Below are 25,355 nucleotides of genomic sequence, written 5' to 3'. Positions count from 1 at the left end.
CTGTCTGTCTATCCCTTTGTTTTGCTTGTTTTCACCAGAGAGTAGTAACCATCTTACCCCAAACTCACTCACCGGGTGAAAACGGTTCTGAGGCAATCGTCAAACTGGTCGTGTATGCTTGTGCCACCTCCGGGTAGTTTACTACTCCCTGGTTTTCACTTCCCTCTCCTGGGACGCTAACGATCTCAGCTGCCTCGATCTCTTCAATCAAGGGCCCTATCACCCTTTGATTTGCCTAGCACCAACTATTTCGTCATTCCTCAGTCATGTACTAGTATCTCCATACCGGTATTCGCACACAGTGAATTTCTCATTTTGCTATAACCAGGAGTCCATACGGATTTCCGTTGTAACCCAAAGGAGGATCAGAGGCATCCTTTATAGGCTAACTTACATCTTATTGTATGTACCGTAACTTTAAGTACTGTTGATCCTCCCCTTGTAGGATTTCTACCTGAGAAGCAACTAATTCAGCCGGTACGTCAAAATACAGTGTTTGGACCAACGCATGCACTTTTTGTACACAAGACATGCTAGTGCAGGTAGGCCTGGGCCACGCCGTGTGTCTTCCTATCTTGTGACATAATCGATGGGTAAACAAGTCGAACATGCGGTGTGCATGCAACGGTAACTGAGCCACATATCTTATACAGTACATGTACTGTCAATGTACAAGTACACTGAACCTCAACACAGCAAGCTGTTTCCACCTTGTACATGTTAGGCCCAGACAGATTCTGCTCCACTCGCCTCGATATTTTGCCGCGCCTGGCACAAGAAACCCGATATTTTGCTCCGGGAAACGTGTATTTTATCCAATTCCCGTACGTTTCATAAAATCGCAGGGTCGGTTTCTCAACACTGGTTTTCACACACATATCCCTGGGTTCTTCCAGAATCATGTCGATCCACAGTGAATCCCAGCGATATTTCGGTGACATGATCTCGTCCTGGGACATGTATCATGCTGAACGGGTAAGAAACAAGGAAATCCAAGTATCAGGCATCGATTTTACCCAACATCTCGATATATTTGCTCCGATTTTGCCGGCAATTTCCGCTTTTTCAATTCTTCGATATTTTGCCAAAAGAATTCCCGGCAGGATCTGTCTGGGCCTAGTACACGTACATGACTGTATACAACTATGTCAGCCAGCTCCCATCATACGTCTCCCATACATTGTACAAGTATTTACAAAAATAAAAATAAATGAAATAACATGACTGCAGATGAACAGTTGCAAATGGTCCCATGGATTGCACACTGTACAAGTGTAAGAAAGGGAGAGATGTGGCATATGGTAATGACCCAAGGAAGGGAGTGCAGGAAACAATAGACAGCATTGCATTTAAAAGAAAGTAGAACACTTTCGTCTGCGTTCCCAAGGGACTTCACAACGGTCACTAACACCAGGAATAACGGGGCGTGGAAGACAAAAATATAAAAATACGATGCATGAGGTAATGAGAAGACTATGACAAGCTCCTTCAAAAGTGTACACATGTGGACTGATTCAGTGCAGGTGAGGATCAGCAGAATGACGTATTTATATGTTCAAAAAGGTATGGACTGTATGAAGTAATGGCCATGGGAAACATTCGTCGTATAAAAAAAATACTTCTTTGGAGTAGCACAATATCGTCGTACTTACTGTGTTTTATGTTCTTCAGAATGTGCAAGCCACAACAAGTAGCTATTACGTACACGGCATGCTTTCAAAAATATGTACTGTATTAGCGGCAAGTAGTGCCAGTATTCAACAGAGAGCTGATGTCCAGCACTGCTCTCGACTACATGCATCAATTTGTGTCCGCACAACATACCGATACCAGTATGATTGTACACAACGACAGACTAACGAGACAGGTTAAGGGATACACACACGAACACACACACACACACACACACATACACACACACACACACACACACACACACACACACACACACACACACGCACGCAAAATGCATGCCCACTAAAATGACACAGCTGGACGTATGCAGACCCAGCTGCATCTAACGCACTACACTTCCCAGCCCTTATCAGTCCAAGACACACACCACCAGTCCTTGTTACGTTTCAGCAAGGTCAGGTCTGCAGAAAAGGTTGACCAACTTGGCTAGATGAGACTGAACGGAGAGTTAGCACCAGACTGATCCCAGAGCTGAGAGGCCAGGCGACGAGCCTGCTTACCGACAAAATGACTTGGCACGATTCCCACATGCAAGCAGAGCAGCTCATAACAATGTATGGAGCCTGAGGGCGCTGCCGGAAAGCATTGCCGCACCAAGTCCCTGTAAAACAATGGGAATGTGGAAAGAAAATGGGAGCAGTAGGAGCAGCAGCAGGAGCAGCGACAATAGATACACAAGCAGAGTGAGTTCAGTTCTACATTGGCAGTGCATGACATACAGAACAACACGAGTGTAGTGAGAAGCAATGATGCTGTTCCAGTAGCAATTGTGCCAAGTGAAATTGTTATTATCAGAATACTTCAGAATATTATCAGAATACATGCAATGATGAGGAGGACACACTATCCGACATTGAAGTGAGCAGTTATGAAGGCAGTTTCATAATTACTTGGAAGAAGAACAGTGACCCTACCTGCATACATAACACTTTTGCTATCTGACTGTACTTGAATCGATATCAGAATTGATTCAACCTTGCATTTTTAATTGTTGAACTGAATGTGTCAGTTTTTGGTTGATTTGAGCAATAAAAACATCTTGGAAGACACCAAGCAGTCCGCAGAAACAAACGGCGACACCACAGTATCCACGTTTCAGTGATACAGATAAGGCCACACCAAGTTAATTCTATGTTTCGCGTCGGATATTTTCTGGAAAGGCACGCGGGCGGGCGGAAAAAAACAAAAGAAGAGGAAAAAAACAAAACTACATTCTATGTGTACTGAGCCATGTTGCACGCAGAATAGCACTTCAAAACTGACACTTAGTTATTATCCAAAACGACAAGTCGCTACATGTATACATGTACAGCTTGCAGGACAGCTGGCAGACTGGGCTGGGCCGATACAGTAACCAATTTCATGGATGGCTCCTTCTGCACTTTGACATGAGACGAGAGGAATTCCGCTCCATCACGATCGTGGAAAATCTCGGAGTTTTTGACACCTGGAATCTGCTCGCTGGTGAGCAGGCCCTACCGTACGGCTTGGAGAAATAGAAATTTCATCGCTCGCACCTTCTACTTACCATCGCCTGGAAATGTGGAATGCAAGATTATCGAGAAGCTGATAACCTCTGATCTGCCATACTGGCGCCGGCGAGAGAATTTTCGCCAGAACAGCCATCGATTGACTCGTCTGGGTGCTTTTTTTCTTGTCAACGATTCGAAAAGGTACACGCGCGGTGACGCGAAACATAGAAATAACTTGGTGTGGCCTAAGAATGAATTAATCGAAATCATCTTACAACCGGGCGAATACAGCATTTCCCCTTAATGTACCGCAGTAAACTAAAATACACACAGTAGACAGTGAAAGAAGATCGCACTCACTTGTAGAAGTTCCCTGCTAGGATGCCAGGCAAGCGGTTGGTAACAAGAGAACCGAGGGTACGAGGAGCCGATAAATTGTTGCCCTGAATAAGTCAAGAAAAACAAAGTTCAATTCAATGTGAAAATGATATCTTTAAAAAAAAACACAAACATCTTCTACGCTGGTCACCCCCCCCCCCCCCCCCCAAGAAAAAGAACCATCCATACGTAGTGTACGGCCATGAAGTGAACATAAATGAAGTCAGAAAAGATTGTCAACACATGCCGGACCTCTCTCGGCTGCAAACAAGGTTCTTGCTTGTAGCTAAACAGACGAGATCTCATTGGTTACAACAGAAAGTTTCCTGTAGCATTTTGTAGTGAAAACACATGTAATTGCACAAGTTGGCAACACATCTTCGAGAACACGTACCACTTGATCTTCAAACCACAGCATGTATGAGTAGAGGAAGTCCCCGTCCCGTATAGCAACTGAGGTGAAGCCTTTGCGCAGCATAGATCTGGCAAATTGGCACATACACCACACCTGCAACATAAACATATCAATAATATTATACTGATTGAGATTATCATGGCAAATTCCAGATACTGTAAATCCGGAAACCTATGCGCCTGTTTTAGTTCGTGATTTGCGAGCACAGACAAATTTGCACCTGGAGATGTTCGCGATTGGAGTCAATTTCCTCAGTTTCTTAACTTTCTTTACTACAGTTCTACGTTTCGCGCCGGCTTACTTTTGCGATTTCACAACCATTGTGAAAACCGCGAAGGATTCGGATCGTAAAGGTTCCCTGGGTTTACAGTATGACACTCTTTAGAACACAGGGAAGATGCAGCAGTAACAGAGATTTAAAAAAAAGTTGCCAGACTGCTGAAATACAGTGAAAAGGGAATAGATTGGGGACGTGGTGAAAGTCCTAAGCCTGAAGGTAGAAGCAAGCGTGGAGGAGAGCCATGGTCACTTCTAATTGCCACATCTAGAGGTAATATTACACATATCAAATCTTGTTCAAGGTGTTCGATACAATGAGAGCAATACTCACATCTGCTACCAATTACATGTATTATAGTCTGTTGTCTCAGCTTGTCTGTCTAGTGTCTATACACCAGTTCAGATGGAACTGTCTTACAGTAGGAAAGAACATACCTTTTCTTTGACAATTCCTCCTGGGTTGTTTCCTGCTGGCATTGCAGGCATTCCTTCAAACGCAGCTGCGAAGCCACCTGGGTGAAGCTGCCAGTGAAAGGGGCAATATACAGGCCAGATTGAGAAAAGCAGACACATAATTCAGCTCTCAAAGACAGGGGTACATCAAGAACAACGACGGCGAGGGTGACAACAGCAGCAGCAGCAGCAGCAGCAGCAGCAGCAACAACAACATAGCAGTCTTGCTTGTCAGTTTCTGTTGTGTGGTTTTGTCCAGTTGCTGTTGTTGTTTCAAATCTTTATTCTCATGATGGCCTGGGGCCAATAAGAGAGTTTGAATTCTTTATTCTCACGATAGCACCAGTTGTTGCTGTTGTTGTTGTTGTTTCAAATCTTTAAAAACAACAACTGGACGGAACAACACAACAGAAACTGACAAGCAAGGCCTGCCAATAGTTGATAGCAACGATTAGCACAGCAATACACTTAAAAACGAATGCAACAGCTGAAAACAACAGCACTACAGTGCCGAGTGCAGAGATTACGCCATTTTAGAATACTGCCCCCGACATTATGCAGTATACACACATTGTGAGCTGGCCGGTAGTTATCGGATAGCGTTACATGTACAACTGGGAGTTGAGGGAAGGAGAGAGTACTTACTTTGTCATCCTGGGTATTCAGGCTAGGCACAATAGCCTGATCTGTGGTGCGATCAATGTAGATGAAATGCACAAGACCAGGGAAGTCTTTCCAGTACGTGCACACCAGAGAGAGCATAGAGAGTCAAGGCAATACTGAATACCAATAACAGTGTCATCAGACTCTACACATATGCCTGGACACTGGCAAATAGACCTGGCAGCTTAGAATAATCTTGATCGAAAGCACCTACACAAGGTTGATGATACGAATGTGCCGGTAACTTGCCGGGATAGTACACAATAGACACAACACACCAAGCGCAGAGTAGTGACATAAGGGGGGGGGGGGGGAGCGAAAGAAACAGTCCGTTCGGATGCTGTTCCTACTTAAAATTTCCTATTAATTCTGAGCAGCAACGATGTTCAAGTAGACTGCTCCTTCCCTTCTGCAGTGGACATGGCATGTGTAGCACAGCTAGCAGTCACGAGTACCGGTGCATGCACTTGCATGCACATCAGGTGAAGAGAGGATATGTAGTCATGGGTATGTTACGCAACGCCTTGGTGGTGAGAAACATGTGCCAGTCCTTCAGCTTGTCGTGCAATGTCACACGGATTTCATCCATGCACACCTGCTGACGCTGCTTCACAGTAGCACTGGTCTACAGCCGGATAATGAACAACACACAACACAACACACTGGTCTACAGCCGGATAATGAACAACACACAACACACTGGTCTACAGCCGGATAATGAACAACACACAACACAACACAGCAACAAAGAATAGCTTAGCAGTAAACATGATTGCAGAGTGAATTTTAATACAAGTCATGTACATGGAATCCAGATCGAGGTGGGTGGAGATTTCTCCATGCCGGTAGCCAGTTGCACCCACTACCCAGCACAGTATCACATTGTTCATTGTATTACATGTACAGTCACTATATGTACAGAGGTTTAGTCACGTACATGGTTATTAAGCTATCATACTACATACCTTGTTTACACAGAAGAGATGTCGAAATAGGTCTCGCAGAGATGTGGCCAGTGTTGTTGATGAACTGTCAAGTCTGAACATGGCAAGACGGAAGCATCAAACAATCAAAACAAAGGATAACAATTAAAGCCTCCACACAATGCCACTCACGTGGCAAGAACTACTGCCTTCTTAGACCACCCAACAGCACACACATCATGAAGGTGTCTTAGAATGTCCCTTGACATGGGACACTAGTCACTGAAGTCCATCCTGATGTAAAGCCAGGTGGGTGATATCTAACTCTTACTCAGGGCTGCCCGTAGTGGCCGGAACAAACCCGACTGTGCTTCTTGTTGACAGAATTCGTGAGCAAACGGAGAAGTGGCATTTTTTATCGAGGATAATTATGAAGTTGCCGGGATGTATGCATTGCTTTTCCCATTTAGTGCCTTCTCAATCTCACCAGGGTAGTCAAGAATTGCCTGTACAATCCCAATTGAGTAACGGTAAACATACGTGCAAAAGCCGCATTGACATTTGCAAAAGCCACATTGACATTGGCAAAAGCCACATTGACATTGGCAAAAGCCACATTGACATTGGCAAAAGCCACATTGACATTGGCAAAAGCCACATTGACATTGGCAAAAGCCACATTGACATTGGCAAAAGCCACATTGACATTGGCAAAAGCCACATTGACATTGGCAAAAGCCACATTGACATTGGCAAAAGCCACATTGACATTGGCAAAAGCCACATTGACATTGGCAAAAGCCACATTGACATTTGCAAAAGCAGCATTGACATTGGCAAAAGCCACATTGACATTTGCAAAAGCCACATTGACATTGGAAAAAGCCACATTGACATTTGCAAAAGCCACATCGACATTGGCAAAAGCCACATTGACATTTGCAAAAGCCACATTGACATTGGCAAAAGCAGTACTGACATTTGCAAAAGCCATTGCTACTAGTGCTAAGCGGACAACCGTGCTTCTGAGAACAAAGTGTGAGCATTCCATAGCAGGAAAGCTGCACGATATCGACAAGTATACTAGTAATAAAACGGAGCATCGCAGTAATTTGCCATGATAAACATGAGTGAGTGTGTTGTCCCTGCCCCTTTTAGAACGTATATGCCCCTTTTAGAACGTGTGTGCTGGGTCCGCGCGGTCGGTGTGCGCGCGGATTGCGCAGGTTGCGACCCAGCACGCATGCACACATTCTTGTTGTTCTGTTCTTGGCCTTCTTCTTGAGACTCTCTTTGGAGTGAAACCAAAATAACCAGTCCTCTGTTTGTGGTGCACGCAATATGAGAGAGAAATCGGAAGGGCCTATCGTCTGGAATTACCCCCCCCCCCCCCCCCGACGACAATTGGCGCCCGGCTAGTAGTGGCATCGTCCCACGACCCTGCGATCGTCGTGTCGTCCACGGTCTTTCCGGTTTCTTTTTTTTTCTTTACCTGGCTGATTTCTTTGGCGTTCCCCGTGTGGTTCATGTCTCGGCACGTCTCCTTCGCGCGTCCGCGCTCGCCACCATCGAGGCAAAGAACTGCTGCTTTTAGTTTACTGGCAGACATTGTTGGGGCATTAGTTTGAAATACACTTTCGTGACATTTGTTTAGTTTTGGCCTGCTTGTGTCGTACGGTGTGTACGTAGTCCTGCTCCGGGTCCCTGTTCCCTCCGGGGGTGTTTTTTTCTTCTTCCCATCCGTGTTTCGTAACCTGGAGTAGTTGTAGCCTCATGTCTAAGGTTACTGTAGAAGCGCCTGGAAGATGGCTGACGCCGAAACCGTTCGGTGTTTCCTCGGGGAGGATCTCCAGGCCTTCCTGAATGATTTCAGATTATGTTTGCAGGCCAATAATTATGTCCCGGTTGCCCAACCCAATGACACAGTTGATGCGGCCTCCTGGGAGAGGTTGGAATTAATGGCGCGCGTTTTGTTGTGCAAGAGCCTCACTGGCAGTGCGGCCTTCATGTTGCAATCCTTCACGGACACGCAGCGGGAGGATCGCGCGGAGATCGAGACCGCGCTGCATGCTCGATTTGGTGACACGGGTAAGGAATTGCTCCGCCAAACTGAGCTTCAGGCTCGGAAACGCCGGGCAGGCGAGACCCTGACCGAATTGGGCGACGCCATCCAGGTCTTGGTGGCTAAGGCGTATCCGGGGGCGCCTGGTCCCATTCTTAACACCGTGTCCGTCCGTGCTTTTCTGGATGCTTTGTCTCCCGACATGTGCCGTCGTGTGGGGGACCACGAGCCGCAGACGCTAATGCACGCCGTTCAAAAGGCAGTCGTCCTGGAGACGCAGGATAAGTTGCACCCATCCGCTGAACCTGTGTTCGTCGCGTCGGCCACGCCTGAAATCACGGCGTGCCTGGATAGTTTGGAGAAGCTATGTGCAACGCAAACCAGGCTGCTCGAAAACCTCTGTGCAAAGCGCGAGAGTCCGGCTCCTGGTCACGAGGTCCACGCTGTTTTGGTTGTGGCCAACTCGGTCACCTCCGCCGCGATTCCCACTCAAATCCATGTGACCGCGCGCGTAATCCTCGTGAACACCAGGGTAACACTAGATCTTTAAACTAGATGAGGTGGCTGGTGCGGGTCGCCCGCCGCCTCACCTAGGTGTGTTGATTCTACTGAGGAAATAGCTGTAGCCCTACCTATTTTCGTAGAGAAGGGCGAGAATGAGTGTGACCCTAATACATGTATGCATGTGTGCATGAGTGACGCCGACCCCGCTGAGTCGGTGGCGGTTCCGTCAGGTACGATTCCTGAGATTGTGATAACACCAGATAATGAGCCTGTGTTGTTTTCTACTGCTGCCTCTCTGTCTGTGTGTGATGTGTGTGCTTTTGAGCACACTCCGGCGGAATCTCACCTATGTACTCCGGCGGCCGCTCCGCTGTCCTCCCCACCGTCTATTCCAGTCGAGTTATCGGATTCCCTCCCGGTGGGGGCTGTCATGGCTAACACCGACGCGGTTCCGTTCTACATACACAGCGCCGGCACCAGTCTATTTGCACAAGGTACGTTGGCCATCGATAGGGCTAGCTCAGCTGTGTCATGTCTGGTGGACACAGGTGCGGCCATCACATTGGTGAATTTTGCTGTTGTGGAGAAGTTGGATGCAGGACGGTTATTACGTCCTGCCTCTGAATTGGGTGTATCGGCACTCTACACTGCGGGTGGGGGTACCCTAGACGTCAAGGGCTATTTACCCCTGACATATGCCTTTGGCAACATTACGCTTTCAGCCCGGGTATTGGCTGTTGCTGGTCTAACCGAGGAGTGTTTGTTGGGTGCCGACATTTCGGCAGCCCATGGTTTTACGCTACATTTTAACGGTTCACCCCGTTTGACCTTCGAGGGGCATACGGTCCCATTGTCCAGGGAACGGGGGTAAGTAGCTCAGAGTAGTTCCGCCAGGTTCGGTGGTGACGTGCGAGGCACGATGTGGTTAGGGTTTTCAACCCTGTTACTCCTATTAGCCAGTGTTTGCGGTTCGGTTCGGCTCGGGTTTTGTTGGTGTTCAAGTTAGCCTTGGCGTTCACTTTTGCTGTTGCATTCTTAGTCCGGGGTGGGGTCACGTGGCCCGTGTGTTCCTGTCCCCTGGTTGCCGTCCCCAGGGCCACCCCGCCCGCTGCTCCGCCACAACACTATTCTGTCTCCTTGGCGGTGGCCGTGGAAATTCCCCCATGGTCTCAGTTGATGTTGCGGGGAGAGGTTACAGCTCCTCCGGACATGGTTGGTCTGGTGGAGACTGTAGTAGATTCCGATTTGGGCTATGCCCTGCCCCGTGCTGTATGTTTTGTCTCTGCGTCTGGTAATATTCCCGTGTGTTGTGCCAATGTGTCGGACGTGCCGGTGTGTCTGGAGCGTGGTGAGTATTTAGGGCAGTTCCTGCCGGTGGAGGGCCCTCGATCGGATGTTCTGACAATGGTGGGCGCTGCAGTGGGTGTGCAGTCGGCGTCTTCCACTCCTTCCACATCGTCTCCGGCGGACCGGTTTGATCTCTCTCGCTTTGCGGGCACTGCGCAGGAACGCCACTCTCTGGTCAGTCTCTTGAACAACGGTCTCGCCTGTGCCTCTTTTGTTTATATATTCGCCCATCTATGTTGTCCATATTTCATTTCTTTCGTCTTCCTGTCTTCTTCTCCTGTCTGTCTTCTCATTTCGTTTTTCTTCTCTCCTATCCTCAGGAGAGGATGCATTTTGTTTTGTTTGGCCGTATATTGTCCCTGCCCCTTTTAGAACGTATATGCCCCTTTTAGAACGTGTGTGCTGGGTCCGCGTGGTCGGTGGGTCCGCGTGGTCGGTGTGCGGACCGCACGAGGACTGCGCAGGTTGCGACCCAGCACGCATGCGTGCATTTGTACACATTCTTGTTGTTCTGTTCTTGGTCTTCTTCTTGAGGCTCTCTTTGGAGTGAAACCAAAATAATCAGTCCTCTGTTTGTGGAGCACGGGATATGAGAGAGTAATTGGAAGGGCCTATCGTCTGGAACTAAACCCCCCTGACGACAAGGGTGTTGAGTTCTCCTCCATGAGTTGATTATCAATTTTGAGAACAGCTGCTTCAAACGGGCTCATCTGGCATGGTGATCAACTACCTACCTAGGTTGCTGTGTTTTGAAAGGGTCCTTACTGACCTAAGAGCATGACTAATGGTGACACAGTGGAAATACACCTGATTACAATTAATTATAGCAATGAAATGGATAAACTGCGCGCTCATTCTACATACACAATCATCAAGGCAAAGTTGGTGGGTTAGTTCCAAGAACGTTTCCTTGTGATAGTCATCAGTTGGAATAACATCACATTGTTGATACGAAAGGACCAACTTTGCCTTGATGTGTGTGTTTAGAATGAGTGTGCAGTTGATCCTTTTCATTTCCTATAATTAAACTCAAAATAGCTTTTTCATAATTAAACTGTTGTCTCCATGTAGGTTATTGCTACAATTAAATTGAATTAATGCTAGGATTTTCACAATTGTCTTACCTGGACAATTCCAATTCTGGAAGTTCACCATTGAGCTCCAGGAACTTCTGAAGATTGCACTTCTTCAGGCGCTCAAACTGCCTGGCAATATTCTTGCACATGGTCTTCACAGGGTCCTAGCCCGTCAGCAGCAAGGGAATACGACAGACATCATGACAACAAACACAGGCATGTGTAAACTGCCAGTATAAGTAAAATAAACACACCAAATCACGGGTGGCTCACAGCATACACACACCCGGGCTATACAGGATGTACAAAGTACATCAGTACAACCAGCATAAGGTCCATTGCAGCAGCTAATGAATCATACACCTGTTCCAACAACACCACAGTTGCATTTACCTTTGAGCGGCGGAGGAGGTCAGCAATGCGCCTAAAATATTGGACAGAGGAAACAATATCACCAGTACATACCTTGGTATCTGTCCAGCAAATGAAATGGCTATACTGCATTGCAGGCACAACATACCACAGATGAAACTTCAGACGTAATGCATAAAAGAGGTTTCGCATCAGAAAGGAAAATACGCACATCAGACAGATTCAGAGTCATGAACAAGAGGTGAAAAACTCACTCCAGCCGTTTATAGTTGCGACAGTCAAACTAATACCATCAATGGAATGTAGGGACCATCCTGGTTAGTGCCCCTCAAAGAGAGGGTGAAGACAGGAGGACAGATTTCTGACTACTTCAAGTAGCCTGTGTCTCCACAACACTTCATAAACGCGTACTCCGATCGCTAAAATAAAAGGTCGCTAAAATGTCGACAATTCGAAATCGCAAAATATATTGGTCGCTAAAATTAGGGGGTTTACAGTACCGTGTTGTGTACATTGTGGGCACCAGTACTTGGCTACTTGAAACCGTAGACTAGTAGGTATTTACTACTGTACTCCCTGCTTGCAACACTCTCTGCTTGCAACACTCCCTGCTTGCAACACACCCATACAATATGACAATAACGGTTACCTGACATTGCCTTCTAGCAGCTCCACAACAAGACGTGCACTTGAGCGCGCTGGGTCTAGAATGGCTGACACTGGCGTCTCTGCTGATGGCAGTTTGGCAAGAGATTGGCAAATCAACCCGGCCACTTGGCTACGTTGACACTGAGGTGTAGTGAGAGGAGGGCAAAGCAAGAAGAGTGCATGACAAATCAATCAGGTACTTTCTTGCATGAATAGAGACATACTTCAGTAAGCCCCAGGGGTGTGCAGCTACTTCGAGTACCTCTATGTCTTTCTCGATCCAGTGCTGTGACGGCAGAGTTTCACATTACATGACATGGTTCAATAGGTTATGTTGGCAATCAGTACACAGTGGCCACCAGAGAGTTGTACCCCAAGTAGGGTTGCCTACATCCCAGTAGGCTGTCATGTACGTGTACAGGATGCAGGCAGCGCTGTCATGCGATGTGAAATTCTGCCGCTGCAGACCCCATACACCACAGTTCTACACTCTTGGAAGTAATGTACTCTTGCTTCCATCAATGAATGAAGCCCATGACGATTGGTGCACATGCCAGTATAGACCGGGATCAAAATTCTTATCTTCTGGTCTCAATGACGCACCAACTAGGAAGCATATCAGCCTACTCTCTTGGACCTGAAAAACAATATTGCCCTGATGCCCATGGCTACTTCTACACACATTACAGACACATGCACTGTGTTCACTTTGGCCATACAGTAAGGTTGGGAAGATTCTCTGGAACAAGAATCATGGAATGTGAATGAGAAAGAGTGCAAATTCAGTCTCAGCAACACAGTTGGATCAGGGCCACCATTATCTTTATGGCATACCGTACGTCCTATTATAGGGGCCGGTGGACCAAATCCGAGTCACACTTACGGTACTGACGATGACAAGAACAGTGCCAGGAAGAATGCGTGTGCAGTGCAGAGAGTGTGGTGAGTACGGGCATGCCACTGTACGCAAGAACACCAGGTCACTGAACGTCTACAAACACAGAGTAACAAACACACACACCAAAATAACGGGCAGCTCATCTAGTGCAGTATGTTGCCCTCTAATAATCCAGCAGGCTATGTTACATCCAACAAACAAGGGAATTTCTCATCAAATTCCATTCGGCAAGACAGGCACTAAGCGACAGCATCCTTTCTCCATGCCATACTAGTACAAGAGTGTAAATCAGTAGCCTTTGGTTGCAAAAGGCAACAAACAAGTGCTCTGTTCACTACCTGTACACGAGAAAGGAAAAGCGGTGAGACGATGGAGTACAATTAACAACACTTTTCTAGAAGACGATTATGTAGAGCATGGGTGGAAACGCCAGTGAGAATGCTCGTGACATGGCAGAAGGCTATCCACCAGCCATGGAGTCGTACTACAGTTACCTCCACAAAGAGATCAAGAGCAAGGAAATATGCATCACTTGTGGTGTCTATAGTGCAAGAGGTACCGGTGTGTCTCATGGCATGAGCATATAGAAAGAGCAATTGTAAGCACCTGCTTGACATCGACTTTCGGCTGGCTGGCCGGCGGAATGAGGAGTGCCTCAGCGGTAATGTCATCCAAATCATCAAACGGTGACGGTGGCTAGACATGGCAGATGTGTGGCAGAAGGTGAACGAGATAGATCACGGACAGATACAGGTACCAACATCAATACAGTAGACGACCTATCCCATATACAACGTATGTGTCAGACAAAAGTACGAAAATACTATGGAGGTTGATGGACTACTTCAAGAAGGGTGTTTTAACGTTATTGTAATATAAATTGGCGTGGCAACAGACCTTTTTGTCTGTATTCTCTCGCAACCAAAGCTACAAGGCCCCCGTCAACACAGATCACTTGCTCATTACATGTACCAACACCATTCACCAACCACACCATTCACTTCCACCACATCCCTTACCACCAACACCCATTACCCACACCAATACCAAGCACCTGCCAGTAAAGATGAGATTCTGTGGATCATGGGGGAGAGCAGTTGCCAAGAAAAGGTTTCACAGAGCAGAATGGGAGTACGACTACACTGTGAATATTATGATACTGTAGTACACACATGCACATGCAATGCTGGCACAGATCAGAGGCAATCAACCAGCAATGCAACACATGTACATAGCACACACAAATGTAAATAGCGGTACACTACGTCAGGGTTACAGCAGTTACTGCCACTAGTTCACTAGACAGTACCTCTTCAACAACTGGTGGGGGTGTTTTCTGTGGAGTGGAATGCAGTATACCACTGCCCGGTCGACTGCGAGGAGTCTGCTGTAGAAGTACAAAGGGAAAGGACAGAACAACAGTGAGAACACATGCACACATCATTCTCATCATCATCATCATGACTGCGTACACCAGTCGTGCATACACGTATCCAGGGAGAGCAAATCAGAGCAGCATGTACAAAGCAAGAATGAAGAGCAGATCAGGAATTCTGGTAATATTGTACATGTGACCATGGTCTCAGGTGTCAACACAACAGCACTACATCATAGGCCAGGGACCAAACACCCTCCACTATCACTATACGTCGTACTTATCTATTTATACGTGACGTCAAGACTCCACGGTATCATGATATCATACAATACATATGTACTGCACATGTGTGTGAAGAGGGGCACATTCAGGGAACTGGGGTAGTTTTGAATTGACAGACATACATGTATTACAATCAACGAACACATTGGAACACATTTTCATTTGCAATTCTGCACCTACAAATGATGGAGTCTGGCCAGGGAAACCAGCAGCATATGCTTCGGGATTGGTTTCAGCGTCTGAGCTAGTCCGTGAGGAGCGATGGCACGCACTGTATGGTGTGGCAGGGTGGCTTGCAGGTGAATAGAAGTCACTCTGCAATGAGGTTGGGAGAAAGGTTTCCAGTCAGTACTAACACTGAGAACACTCATGCATTCAGAGTAGTAGGCACACACCCAGGATTCTTGCCAAAGCGACATAGCGGGGCACTGCGCCCTCCATCACCTATTGACTGCCCCCTTTCAAAATGAATGCGCCACCTTTTTATATGCATGATAAGTACACATCATGTATTAGCACATCATAAATGGCAGCACAAAAAGGCGGAAAAAATCACAAAATTTTGGGTCCGATGGAGGTAAGAGGCAAGACACGAATCTCGACTGCTTGAGGCAAGCCATCAGGAGAATGACGACTACAAAACGAAAGGCATTCGTTGCATTTGTTTTGAGTGCAACATGTTCATCTTCCTCGGACGCGACACGACGTTTTGAGTCACGTGTCACAATTACTATGGGAACAGCGTAGATGCAGGCTGGGCCACGGGATGTCCTATCTAGGACATCTCCAGGACTGATAACCCTGATACCTGAAGTGTTCGCCCCTAGAAACCAAACAGGACAGCATTGAGACACAACACTTGTTCCTGAATCTGACAACTGAATACAGTATCTCAATACTAGAATGCTAGAATCTAAACTGCACGGCCAGACCTGCACTGTGCTGAGCCTCGTTAACGAAGAAAACCCCATATTGTTCTGAACAAGGTAATCAGTTTGCTTACTTCTTTGTCAGTGACAACAGGACTTTCAGGTGGCACTGCGACTGGTGATGAGATGGGCGAATAGAAATTGTCCGGAGACGGAGATAGCTAACAAGGCAGGGCAGAGGCATGGCAGCAAACAGTATACATGCACAAACTGACAGAAGCAGTTGATATGTGAGTGTGTCTAATCTACCATTCTTATGTAGTTCGAAGTAAGTAAATGAAGTTCACACATCCGCGTTACCACTGGCTATACAAGTTGAGAAACTAGCTACGTGCCTGGCACATACCTGCCTACATACGTACATGTGCCTTCATGTACCACAGTGCCTGGCAGTGCGTAGTTGAAATAATTAACTTTTTTACTTACTGCCAGGGCTGGTTAATACCCCTCCTGCCATATAGGTGAACTAAAGCCAGACCGTTGCCATAATCTTCACCTACACAGTATTCAGTTTCCTCTGAGACAAAAATGCGATAATACTCATAAAAATGACACACTTCAGGCTCTTTACGAACATCTTGAAAGTTTTTGGGTTCACAAGTATACTTTCAAGCCTTCTCATCAGGTGAAATACAGGCAAGGAAAAAGGAACAGGAACAGTGGATTAAGTACAGTAAGGAGTTGGTAAAACAGCGCAAAGAAGAATATAGCTAAAACTTTCAAGATGTTCGTAAAGAGCCTGAAGTGTGTCCTTTTTATGAGTATTACACAGTATTCAATAATAATTGTTATGGATTGAAAGCAGCACCTCATACTAACCTCGTGTGTATAGTCTGGATCTGGGAAAGAAAGTGAAGGGAACACACAGGAGAGAGAGAGAGAGAGAGAGAGAGAGAGAGAGAGAGAGAGAGCAAACAAGTTACATTGCATCGACTGTAATGCAGTACTAGTAAGCACGGAAGTCCAGCCATACTTGACACTCAAATTAATGAATGTCGGGCAAAATTTCTAAGACCACACAGTCAAGTATATCCAGCGTTGTACTTCAGCCATAATCATTTGCTCTTGCTAAAATAATCTTCGTAACTTTTAAAAGAGAAGGGAGGGAATCAGAAATCAGAATGTAGGAATGTCTTATTGCAAGAGGAGTGGGTGGAGACGTGTCACCATCCAACATCAACCCCTGAAATCACCAGCTACCCGCACAGTGTGGGATTTTTGCACGGGAGAGAGAGAGAGAGAGAGAGAGAGAGAGAGAGAGAGAGAGAGAGAGAGAGAGAGAGAGAGAGAGAGAGAGAGCAGAAGGAGAGACACCGGCACACAGAGAGGCACATAGAAAAACAAATACAGTGGTTCTACAGTAACTAGAGATTTGTTAGAATTCAGGGAAGGGAGTTCTACAGTTTAACCTACTACACATACCTGGCGATGGCGATGGTGTGAGATGGTGATCAGAATGCTCTGCATATAGTACACCAAACACACAGGATAGTAACCATAAAATGCAACTAGACACACCTGGAAGTTACAACTTGCACCTACAAGTACACACAGTCCTTTGAGAGCTATATCGATATATGTAGCTACACTAGGTTGGTCTGGATGCCACTATAATAGAAAACTAACATCAAGACATTTACGACTGATGTGCAAGAACTCGCCAAGAAGCCACCAATTGAACCAGATAAAGGACAATCATACAGTGCAACAATTGGTTACAAACTGACAAGGAGTTCTGAGATAGTCAACGGCCTGGCACTTAGCTAGAACACATTTACAGCGCTGTTGGTTTGTGCACCGAAGGCGTGTTCTAGCAAGGTGTATCATGTAGTATGTGGAACCAGATGCTGTCATGCCATCGCGCACCCATATTGCAAACTTGTTGAAAACGCGGTACGGCCAGTGCAGGAAGGAACACCAGCAACTACTGGAGAAAGTGGATTCTGTGACAGTGACGACTGACGGCTGGACAAGCAAGGCGGTGCAGTCATACGCCACCCACACCGTCCACTTTATCGACCAAAACTGGAACCTTGTCTTGGGCGTCTTGGAAACTAGTGAGTTCAAGGGCAGCCACACCGAAAGACCTTGTTGATCATGCTGTTTCTGCTGATGAGCGCCAGTCACGGCCGACCGAGAAAAAGGTGGCTACTGTTCACGATGAGGCTGCCAATATGATGGCGACTGGCTCTACATACTGGCCAACCCTCCCGTTTTTCCCGGGAAAATCCCGGAAAATCAACACTCCTCCCGGGGTCCCGGGGATTTCAAGCAAACTCCCGGAAAAACCAAAGTTTTGTCTGATACAGGATTTTCCTGAAAACTCCATGGTTTCTCCCCGAATGTCCCGGTTTTTTGAACTTTTTTCAAAGGTACGTACGGTGGTCATTCGCACTTCGAACTGTGCACAGCACTTTGAAGACCTGACCATGCAAGATCTGCACTGACAAAGTGACAGGCGGGCGCCGACTGATCAAACTGCACTACAGCCTAGTACAGGGTCGATCTGTGCTGTACGCACAGCTGCAGAGTCGAACGTTTTTTTGGCGGGAAAAGCTCTTTTTCACTTGTTTTTGTGCCATCCAGGAATTTTGAGAGAAATCCAGGGATTCTGCATGTCTTGTCAAGGGATTGAGATTGTGGTGGTTGGTCAGTATGGCTCTATCCTGCAGCAGGAGCACAACTGGGGCAATGTGGCATGTGCAGCACACAAGCTGCATACTACATATAGTACTTGTAACTGCCAAGCTCTACCAGCCTGCTGTCGTCTGGACATCGTCTTGCTGGCCAGTTCCACCGTAGCGCCCTAGCAACTGAGCGCTTGGTGAAAACTAACATGGAGCCAGTCTGAAGGTGGCTCAGGACTGTCCAATAAGATGCAACAGCACGTTTTATACGCTTCAACGACTGCTCAAGCTATCGCCACACTGGAAGTCTCATCCACTAAGTAGGAACACAGATCGCTGCTCCTGTGCGGCACAAAGTGGAACCTGGCAGTGGGGTCACTATTTTGGAGCCGCCCGAGAGCGCTGCCTCGGTCTAGTCTGGTCAGCAGTATCCCAGACGCTGTCAATAGTTAGTGGTCCATGTTTTCATGATCTGCATGGCATGCAAGTCATGCATACTTTTCATAGGTCAGCATCTTCTTCGCAAAAAGTAGTTGAATGTAGATAAAAGAATCACTAGATACCTTCGTCCATTTTGATGAAGACGGTTCGTTTGGCAAATCGAGACCTTCGTTTCACCCCTAAATTCATGGCACATAACTCGTACCCAACTACATATACATGGTATCCTTTTTCTCCAATACACATCAGTATTTCCTTTACTTGGAGTAATACAGTACCTGATGAGGTGGATGAGGGGCGTGGTGATACAGTCTGAGACACATCGGCTGTGTTGGGTGCTGTGTCAATCTCACTGCTGTTGTACAGAAAGCGACTTTTCACCAATGCTGTGATAAGCAGGAGATCCGGTGAGTGAAGTTCCGGGGCATTGCGACTGAAACAACAACACATACGAGCAAAATGCGGTCACAACCAAAGAATTCAAGACAGCCGTCACCAACACGACAATGCTAAGGTCATAGACAATGAAAGAGAAAGCTGCCAACACCACCATCAGCAACAACTGAGCATAACGCCACTGAGCAGAACGCCACTGAGCAGAAGCACAGACAAGCGGCAATGCAGAATGGTCGAAATGCTCTCCTATGTTACGCAGGAGACGAAAAAACCAAGAGACAATATAAAAAGCCTGCATTGAATGCATGCACATACGCCTGGTTTTACTGTTGATATACATGGAAATATGTGGTGGAAATACATGCTTTACATAGAAGCCTAGTTCTTACAGTTAGAGTACTGTCGGGTACCGAAGAACTTGGGGGGGGGGGGGGGGGCAGCTTTGTAGTCTAGACCGTTCTTATTTTCATGTACTTCTGAAATACTACAATCCATGAGTGGTCAAGTCACTGTGTATATGTACGCTGTGCTTGGTGAAATCCTAGCCTGTTCGTTCTTCGGCGCCCGACAGTAGTGTATGTTCTTATATGGGACTTCATGAGTGTGCTCCTTTAATACCTAGAAAACAATGCCAGTAACTTTGTGTCAACCAGTAACCAGCCATGAACAACATTCCGGTCAAAGTCACTGTACAGCGAAGACATGTACACACACGCACGCACACACAAGAAGAAAACACAATCACAACAGCAATAAACAAATACAATTACAGAGTGTAAAAGAAACCAACTCAAACATAATGCATAGAAGTATTCTTGTGCAGCAGTATATCAATCATCATGAAAGCATAAGATACAACCACAATGAACACACACACACACACAAACGCGCACACACACACACGCACACACACACACACACACACACACACACACACACACACACACACACACACCATTCTGATTTAGATCAAAGAGCCAGACAAAGACTATGCCGTTGTCAGTAGGGAACTGCACAAATAATGCCAGTCAGAACATGAATACAGGCAACGAGCACAACCATTAATAGGCACAACCACTAATAGGCACAGCCACTAATAGCAAGAGTCCATAACCCCCCGGGGGGTTATGGACTCTTGCTAATAGGCACAACCACTAATAGGCACAACCACTAATAGGCACAACCACTAATAGGCACAACCACTAATAGGCACAACCACTAATAGGCACAACCACTAATAGGCACAACCACTAATAGGCACAACCACTAATAGGCACAACCACTAATAGGCACAACCACTAATAGGCACAACACATCTGTTATGCGGATGACGGAAATTCTCCACATGCCCTTGAAGCTAAAGCCTTCAAGGCAAAGGTATAGGAAGGGCAGGGCTACAGCAAAATATATCCACAGTGGGCTAGCCTTATTGTAAGTCCCAACCTGTGAGCACGGTCCAAGGCAGCTTCTAGTAGTCCAATACACATCTCATTGAGCTCCTGGCGAACTTGAACGCGTTCAATACACTATAAACACACAAATTGTGACAATGAGTTGAGAATCAAGGCCATCAAGTGACAGAAGTGTGTGTGTGTGTGTGTGTGGGGGGGGGGGGGAGGAGGGGACAGAGAGAAATACACATTAGGAGTCACTGACTAGCACTCTCCAGCAGAAATTGTAAAGCAGGCTCATGGGTAAGTAACACTATGGTGGAATATTCAACACATTGCATTCTCGATTGCTACCAGCTACTCCAATTTGCAGCTTCGCCGACAATGCTCAGAAGTTAGCTATCTGTGATCAAATCGTCGCCGGGTGCACGTCCAACCCACTCCGCACAAAAATTAGTGCTCATACTAGCACTAAAAATGAAACGGATACGGAGGCCGAATGTCTCAGTACTCCTTGTCAGTTTTGTGCCATTTTGTCGCACTCGCTGACTGTATAAGATCTCGTTACGTTGGTGGGCAGTTAGTCATAACTCGTAACATTTTGTCCTTCTCCTTTTTCACCATAATTTAATTGACTCAACATCAGAGTTCAACTTTGGATACGGAGTACTCATTAGCTTGAGGGTATTGTAAATGGGAAAAAGTCTGAAGAAAATTTGACTGTCACCACCAGGACTCAAACCAGGGACCCTCACTTAGGGCCAGCGATGCTCTACGGAGTACCCTTACTGTTATCCAATGTATTCTCCCAGTTGTCTCACCTCCACAAGAAATGCTTGCTCAGTTGCATAGAGATGTGCCCAAGTATTCAACTCATGCCCAAGAGTCTCCCAAAGGGCACGCTGCTTGGAACGATCACAGTTTTTCAACCTACAGATCAAGAGCATGGAAATACCAGTGAACACAATCAGGCCACATACACATTCAGACATGCATGCACACACACGCCCGCGCACACATACACAGTACAATGAACTGCAATGTCCATTCTCTTGCATAGATAGCAAGTTGCACCATCTCAGATGGAGCCAAACCCTTGGCTTCCCTGACTCTTGAACTAGGACATATTGCAGGTTTGACACATGACTAACCAGTACGCACGAGGAAACGGGTGACTTTTGTCAACAAGCCAGCAGCACCCCCCCCCCCCCCCCCCCCCCTACTCAAAGACATTGTGCTTCGGAGAATTCACTCCTCGCACACTGACAACACGGGCGCCCTGAGCGCACCATATACAAAGTAGCAGGGCCCCTACAAAGACAAGGGTCACGTGCCAACTGTGACAATGGTCAATGTCCACAACTGGTGCTAATATCCAAATTTGGACGACTCAGAAACGGGCCAAAACCTGAAAAACAGCATAGAAGATATAAGGAGTAGAAACAAAGACATGGTGACAAAGTGATATCTCAATGACACTAGCAGCATCATACTTACTCTTCAACTGCTGGCCCAAAATGCAATCCGACAAGGCGTTGGAAGACATGTAGCTTTCTGACAAGAAAATCAACAGATTCCTGCCCATCACCATTCACAGCCATACACTTCATCTCCGAGAACTGGAACGGTAAGGAGAGAAAAGAGGAGGAAAACAAGGACATACACAGAACAGCTGCTGTCTGAAGGAGCAGAATACACAGAACAGGTGCATAAAATAATAGTGGATGGAGCAATGCATGAGGAAAACTCAAAATAAATCCTGGCAAGTGCAAAGAGCGTGGTGTTAAAATAGAAGGTCCACCCGACTGGCTGCCAACTGATGAAATGCCTGTACAACCAGCGATGTGTCAACACACTGCCGACTCACCTGGTGAAAGACTAGCTTGAATCCATTTTTGCAAGTCATCGATGAGTAGCTGTTGCCAACATCAACAAGGACGGTCTACGGAGTGGGATAGGATACAAGATCAATTACAAAATTTTCTTAGAGAAGTCCAAGATGAGTTTGGACGATTCTTGCAGTTTCTTTATATCCAAGTACTTGGTATGTTGTGGACTAACAGCCACACCTCGAATGGCACTGCTTTCTACACTTACTCAAAAGAGAAGTACCGGGTAATAATCAGATGGGTTTGCACTTCACAGACACAAGAGCTCAAACACAATAGTCTAAACGCACTGGCTTACACCTGCACTTCCAAAATCCAAATGAAATAGCTAAATGAATAGGTACGTAAGTAGTCAGAAGCCACTTCAAGAACCCCCAGTTCACTTTTTCAGTCAGTGCCCCGATATTCAACCAACAGGTCGTTTACTTCGAAAGAAGAAATGAAAAGGTGGCTAACCTGAGACTGGCATATGGGAATGAAAAACTGTGTGGTAGCATCAAGTTCAGCTTTCCATGACCACCCTTCACTCGCCTATAGAGATAAGAACACACAGGTCATGATACAGCAAATAAGAACAACAATTCAACAAAAGATGGTTACATGTACCATGAAATTCTGTATGCAGATGAGCAAATATAATACAGGTTTCCTACATATAGGAGCCAAATATGCAACCAGACTGAAGAACAGAACTTCAGGCTCCTCACAAGAAATATTTCCGGAATTTCTACAAGTCACCACCTTCTCTTCAGATGGATGCAGACAGAAAAGAAACCAACCAGCACAATAACTAACAATATACCGTGTCTCAAAAGGTGATATAAGCAGCAGTAAGGGGAAGGAGTGTCGACTTCGCATCAGAAAGTGATGATTCACAAACATCAAGACAAATAGCACGCGCAAGTCCTATATTCATGAAGAGGTCAGTGTAGGCGTGTATGCATTTTGCATACCGGTACAAATCCTCATCTAGTAGGGTGCAGTCACCCAGTTTCGGTGGAAGCGGCGAGTTCGATTGGGAGTAAAGGAGGAAGGAAGTGTCTCAGCTTTCTCGGACCAAGACCATTCGACTCAGCACCCCGAAGACTACAACTGGTGAAAATTTGATATTAGGATATACTTCCCCCTTAATAAAAACTCGGATGTTGAGCCAATATTGATTATTTAAAGAGAAAAGGACCTATAAGTTACTAGTTATGACTAACAGTCCACCAAGGTAACGAGATAATATACAGTCAGATAGTATGACAACAAGGCACAAAACTGACAAGGATATTGAGGTTGTTGGTTTGCGCTTCATAGATGTGTTGGCACTAGGTGTCAGGTTTTCGAATGCCTCAATATCCTTGTCAGTTTTGTGCCTTGTTGTCGCACTATCTGACTGTATATTATCCCGTTACCTTGGTGGACTGTTAGTCATAACTGGAAACTTATAGGTCCTTTTCTCTTTAAAAAAACCCCTAGCAAACATGGTTTGCTTTAGCATGGCACTAACAGATCATACAAATACTACAGGCAGAAGGTGTTAGTACATTGATGATTGCCCTTGAAAAGAGCACGTGACTCATGTCCAGCTGCTTTTTAATAAGGAACATGTGAAGGTTCACATTTCAGCTCACTAACTAACTTTGAGGTGAAATACACGTGTGTGTGTGTGTGTGTGTGCGCGCGCATGTGTGGTGTGTGTGTGTGTGTGCGTGTGAACGCCCATATTATATAGGTTTTGGGGCCTATCATGACTGGTTGTGCATGTGCTTTCTCCCCAGCTTTTGTTCCATGTTTTTTCTCTCAGGTTGCTAGCTGCTCAACAGTCGAAAAATGTCATCATCCACCACCGCTGTTGTGAGGTGCTTGCTGCTGATAAGGTTGCTGAAATTCCGCTACCACCGTGGGTTAGTTTGTTTTCGTTTCACAATTCTACTTGTATAGTCCTATTCGCTAGAAGCGTTTCTGTATTTTCTGGAGTATAAGCCGCAATTTAAACACCAGTAATTCACCCCAAAAAACGGTGCGGCTTATACTACCATGATCAAATGAATGGCGGTGAACAGGGTAGATGTCTGTATTTCGTGACGAAAAGCTTGGTGTGGTTTATACTCCGGAAAATACGGTATACCTCCGGGTCAGCTTTATGATTCTGAAAGACTTGGGGTTTCGAGCTGACAAAGCACCGTACTAGAGGATAGCTGCTTGGCTTCCGCAAATGACACACACATGCTGCACCGCAATAATTGTTTCAAAAGTCGGAAGTTTTGTACAGTGAAATCTCGGTTTGTCAGTGCTCTAGAAGTCTGTAGCTCTTGTGCAGGTTTGCATGTGTTTAGCATAACGGAAAGGAGAATGCAATTGCCCAGAGAGATTTTAACATCTAGAATATTATGTATAACACAATTTAATGTACTGGATACTGCAATTCTGCGAAATCTTTGTAGCTCACTTGATGATATCCGTTTTCAATTGCACGGCTTCTCATGTGTTCCGAGAACTCGGGATCTGACCACAGAAACCAGACCTCGCTCATAGCACCGAAAGCTATTACGCACTTCATGACTGCACAGGACAATCACTGAGCTAAATCCAGGAACAATGATAGCGTACTTCTGATGGATGACTACATTTAGCAATTATTAAAATTGTCACAAACTAAACTAGACTGTTCCTAAATTGAGAGACTGTCAGACATTCATTGCAGTAACTGAGCCAGCCAGTGATTAGTCAAAGCGGGTATTCGACCATGATCGTAAAAGTCAATGGCCTTCATAAAGGAGATAGACTTTCGAACCTGCACCTAAAATTCGATTTCATACAGCTACAAAGTAAATTTTTAGTTGCTATTT

General features: G+C 46.0%; 1 protein-coding gene across 2 annotated transcripts; it reads right to left on the bottom strand.

The window, feature by feature from the left end:
• Nucleotides 1-1,171: 1,171 nt before the first annotated feature.
• LOC135806455 (BLOC-3 complex member HPS1-like) lies at nucleotides 1,172-25,342 on the bottom strand. Of its 2 annotated transcripts, none has more exons than XM_065320643.1 (25): nucleotides 24,956-25,342; nucleotides 22,975-23,049; nucleotides 22,497-22,571; nucleotides 22,127-22,248; nucleotides 21,451-21,559; nucleotides 20,682-20,764; nucleotides 19,857-19,925; nucleotides 19,121-19,275; nucleotides 17,197-17,235; nucleotides 16,594-16,613; nucleotides 15,849-15,935; nucleotides 15,026-15,160; nucleotides 14,495-14,572; nucleotides 13,792-13,881; nucleotides 13,171-13,278; nucleotides 12,289-12,428; nucleotides 11,661-11,691; nucleotides 11,316-11,431; nucleotides 6,321-6,393; nucleotides 5,855-5,980; nucleotides 5,338-5,436; nucleotides 4,675-4,761; nucleotides 3,940-4,053; nucleotides 3,528-3,610; nucleotides 1,172-2,296 (listed from the first exon to the last, which is right to left on the bottom strand). In XM_065320643.1, the coding sequence occupies exons 1-25, from the start codon at nucleotides 25,064-25,066 to the stop codon at nucleotides 2,122-2,124; spliced, it is 2,400 nt and encodes a 799-aa protein (XP_065176715.1). In that variant the 5' UTR covers nucleotides 25,067-25,342; the 3' UTR covers nucleotides 1,172-2,121. The 2 variants fall into 2 exon arrangements, with proteins under 2 accessions (XP_065176715.1, XP_065176716.1); XM_065320644.1 differs by having other exon boundaries at nucleotides 14,495-14,569.
• Nucleotides 25,343-25,355: the final 13 nt, after the last annotated feature.

Source organism: Sycon ciliatum, chromosome 1 (assembly GCF_964019385.1).
Source record: "Sycon ciliatum chromosome 1, ocSycCili1.1, whole genome shotgun sequence".
Lineage (NCBI taxonomy): Eukaryota > Metazoa > Porifera > Calcarea > Leucosolenida > Sycettidae > Sycon > Sycon ciliatum.
This window is presented reverse-complemented; position numbering and strand designations above follow the sequence as displayed.